Source organism: Nyctibius grandis, chromosome W (assembly GCF_013368605.1).
Source record: "Nyctibius grandis isolate bNycGra1 chromosome W, bNycGra1.pri, whole genome shotgun sequence".
Lineage (NCBI taxonomy): Eukaryota > Metazoa > Chordata > Aves > Nyctibiiformes > Nyctibiidae > Nyctibius > Nyctibius grandis.
The window spans coordinates 2420987-2423297 of record NC_090694.1 but is presented as its reverse complement, the minus strand read 5'-3'; the positions used below and the strand labels follow the sequence as shown (position 1 = coordinate 2423297).

The following is a 2311-nucleotide window of genomic DNA, read 5'->3' as shown; positions in this document are numbered from 1 at the left end:
GGTGGCACGGCTAGAGCGCGGCCGCGGAGGTAAAGGGCGTCGGGAAAGGAGGATGCGCGGGTGGCCGCGGAGAGCATCGTTAAACTTCTTATTTTTTCCATTCCTCTTCCGCGCTTTCCCGTTGCATGCGGGCGGCGGCTGCCACGTCGCTGGGGGTGCGGAGGGAGGAAGCCGTCGGGCCGAGCTGGCAGGCGCGGAGCGGTCGCGGTGGCCGCTGGCTACCCGCGGATGCTCCGCGGAGGGCAGCGGTGGATTTCCAGGACGGGGAGGCGGCCACACATCTCCGCTGCGTGTTTCGGGATAGAACTGCCCGTGGGTTGGAGCATCTTCCTGTAACGGGGGTGGTTCGTTCATTTTCCATCATCTCCGCACCCGCGGAGAGCCAGAGTGCGCGGAGGCGGGTGTGCCCCATAGCCCCGGGCACATCCCCGGCGAGGCTAGGGTGGGTTTGGGGGGCTGGGGGTCGCCAAGGGCAGCGCCTCCCCACGCCGGGAGACTTGAGAGGGGGGTTGCGTGTGCTTGCAGCGGGGACCCCCCCGCCAACCCCGGCTGACAGCGCTGTCTCTCTCTCCCCTTTCCCCGCCCGCAGCTGGAGCGGAGCAGCCCCCTCGGCGCTGAGGCGATGGCGACCAGCCCGCTGCCCGGCCCCACCGACATCTTGCTGCCCTCGCCGTCCAGCGCCTACCCGCCGGACCCCATGAACCAGCCGAGGGCCGGCTATGCCGCCATGAAACCCAACCAAGTGGGGCAAGTGATCCTCTACGGCATCCCCATCGTCTCCTTGGTCATCGATGGGCAGGAGCGGTTGTGCTTAGCGCAGATCTCCAACACCCTCCTCAAAAACTTCAGCTATAACGAGATCCATAACCGGAGGGTGGCTCTGGGCATCACCTGCGTGCAGTGCACGCCGGTGCAGCTGGAGATCCTCCGGCGGGCCGGGGCCATGCCCATCTCCTCCCGCCGCTGCGGTATGATCACCAAGCGGGAAGCGGAACGGCTCTGCAAGTCCTTCTTGGGGCAGAACCGCCCCCCTAAACTGCCCGAAAACTTCGCTTTCGATGTGTCCCACGAATGCGCCTGGGGCTGCCGCGGTAGCTTCATCCCTGCCCGCTACAACAGCTCCCGGGCCAAGTGCATCAAATGCAGCTACTGCAGCATGTACTTCTCCCCCAACAAGTTCATCTTCCACTCCCACCGCACCCCCGACGCCAAGTACACCCAGCCCGATGCCGCCAACTTCAACTCCTGGCGCCGTCACCTCAAGCTCACCGACAAAAGCCCCCAGGACGAGCTGGTCTTCACTTGGGAGGATGTCAAGGCCATGTTCAACGGCGGCAGCCGCAAGCGGGCCCTACCGCCCGCCCCTGCCGCCCCCGCCGCCTGCCACCCGCTGAGCTCGGTGAAGGCGGCGGCCGCCGTGGTGGGCGGCGGGCTGCTGAGCCCGCACCTCCTGGCCGCCCCGCCCGACCTGCACCAGAAGCGGCCGCGCTTCGAGGAGAACGAGGAGCTGCAGGAGGCCGTGGCGGCGGCGGCGGCGCACGGCGGCAAGAGCCCGCGGAGCTACCCGGTCATCCCAGTGCCCAGCAAGGGTTCCTTCGGCGGCGTGCTCCAGAAGTTTCCCGGCTGCGGGGGGCTCTTCCCGCACCCCTACGGCTTCCCCGCCGCCGCCTTCGGCCTCTGCCACAAGAAGGAGGAGGGCGGCGGAGCCGATGCCCTCGGCGGGGCGGCGACACACAAGGCCAGCGGGGGGGCGGCGACAGGCGGCGGCCTCTCGGGGCTCTTTTGGCCGGGCAGGAAGGACGCCGCTTTCTACCCGCCCTTCTGCATGTTCTGGCCGCCCCGCACACCGGGCGGGCTGCCAGTACCCACCTACCTGCAGCCGCCACCTCAGCCCCCCGGCGCCCTGGGCTGCTCGCTGGGCGACGGGGCAGGCCTGTTGCGCCAGGCCTTCCTGGACCTCTCGGAACCCGGCGGCGAGGCAGGGGCCGCGGTGCTGGGCACGCCGCCCACCGCCGCACCCCCCCCGCCCGCTCCCGCCGCCGCTGCTGCTGCCGCGCGGGACCCGGTCTTCGAGTCGGCCCCTGAAGGCGGCGGCGCGGAGACCGCCTCGCCCGCCGCCTCGGAGGGGGGCGGTGGCGGCGGGCGGGTCCCCGCGCACCACTCGCACCTGCTGGAGGCGGCGGCTGGGTGCAAGGCAGGCGGCGGGTACCACCACTCCAGCGCCTTCCGACCGGTGGGCGGCAAGGAGGACTCAGAGAGCCTGGCTAAGCTGCACGGCGGCGGCCCGCCCCGCTCCGCTTCGCCGCTGCAG

The 2311-nt window shown here is 70.5% G+C and overlaps 1 protein-coding gene across 1 annotated transcript in view; it reads left to right on the top strand.

Annotated features, from left to right (window-relative positions):
* The first annotated feature begins 622 nt into the window (after window positions 1-622).
* Window positions 623-2311, top strand: part of LOC137675781 (SKI family transcriptional corepressor 2-like) — a 28027-nt gene continuing 26338 nt past the window's right edge. Inside the window, exon 1 of the mRNA XM_068421997.1 lies at window positions 623-2311. This exon is cut by the window's right edge and continues 441 nt beyond it. Coding sequence (XP_068278098.1) covers window positions 623-2311 — 1689 coding nt within the window.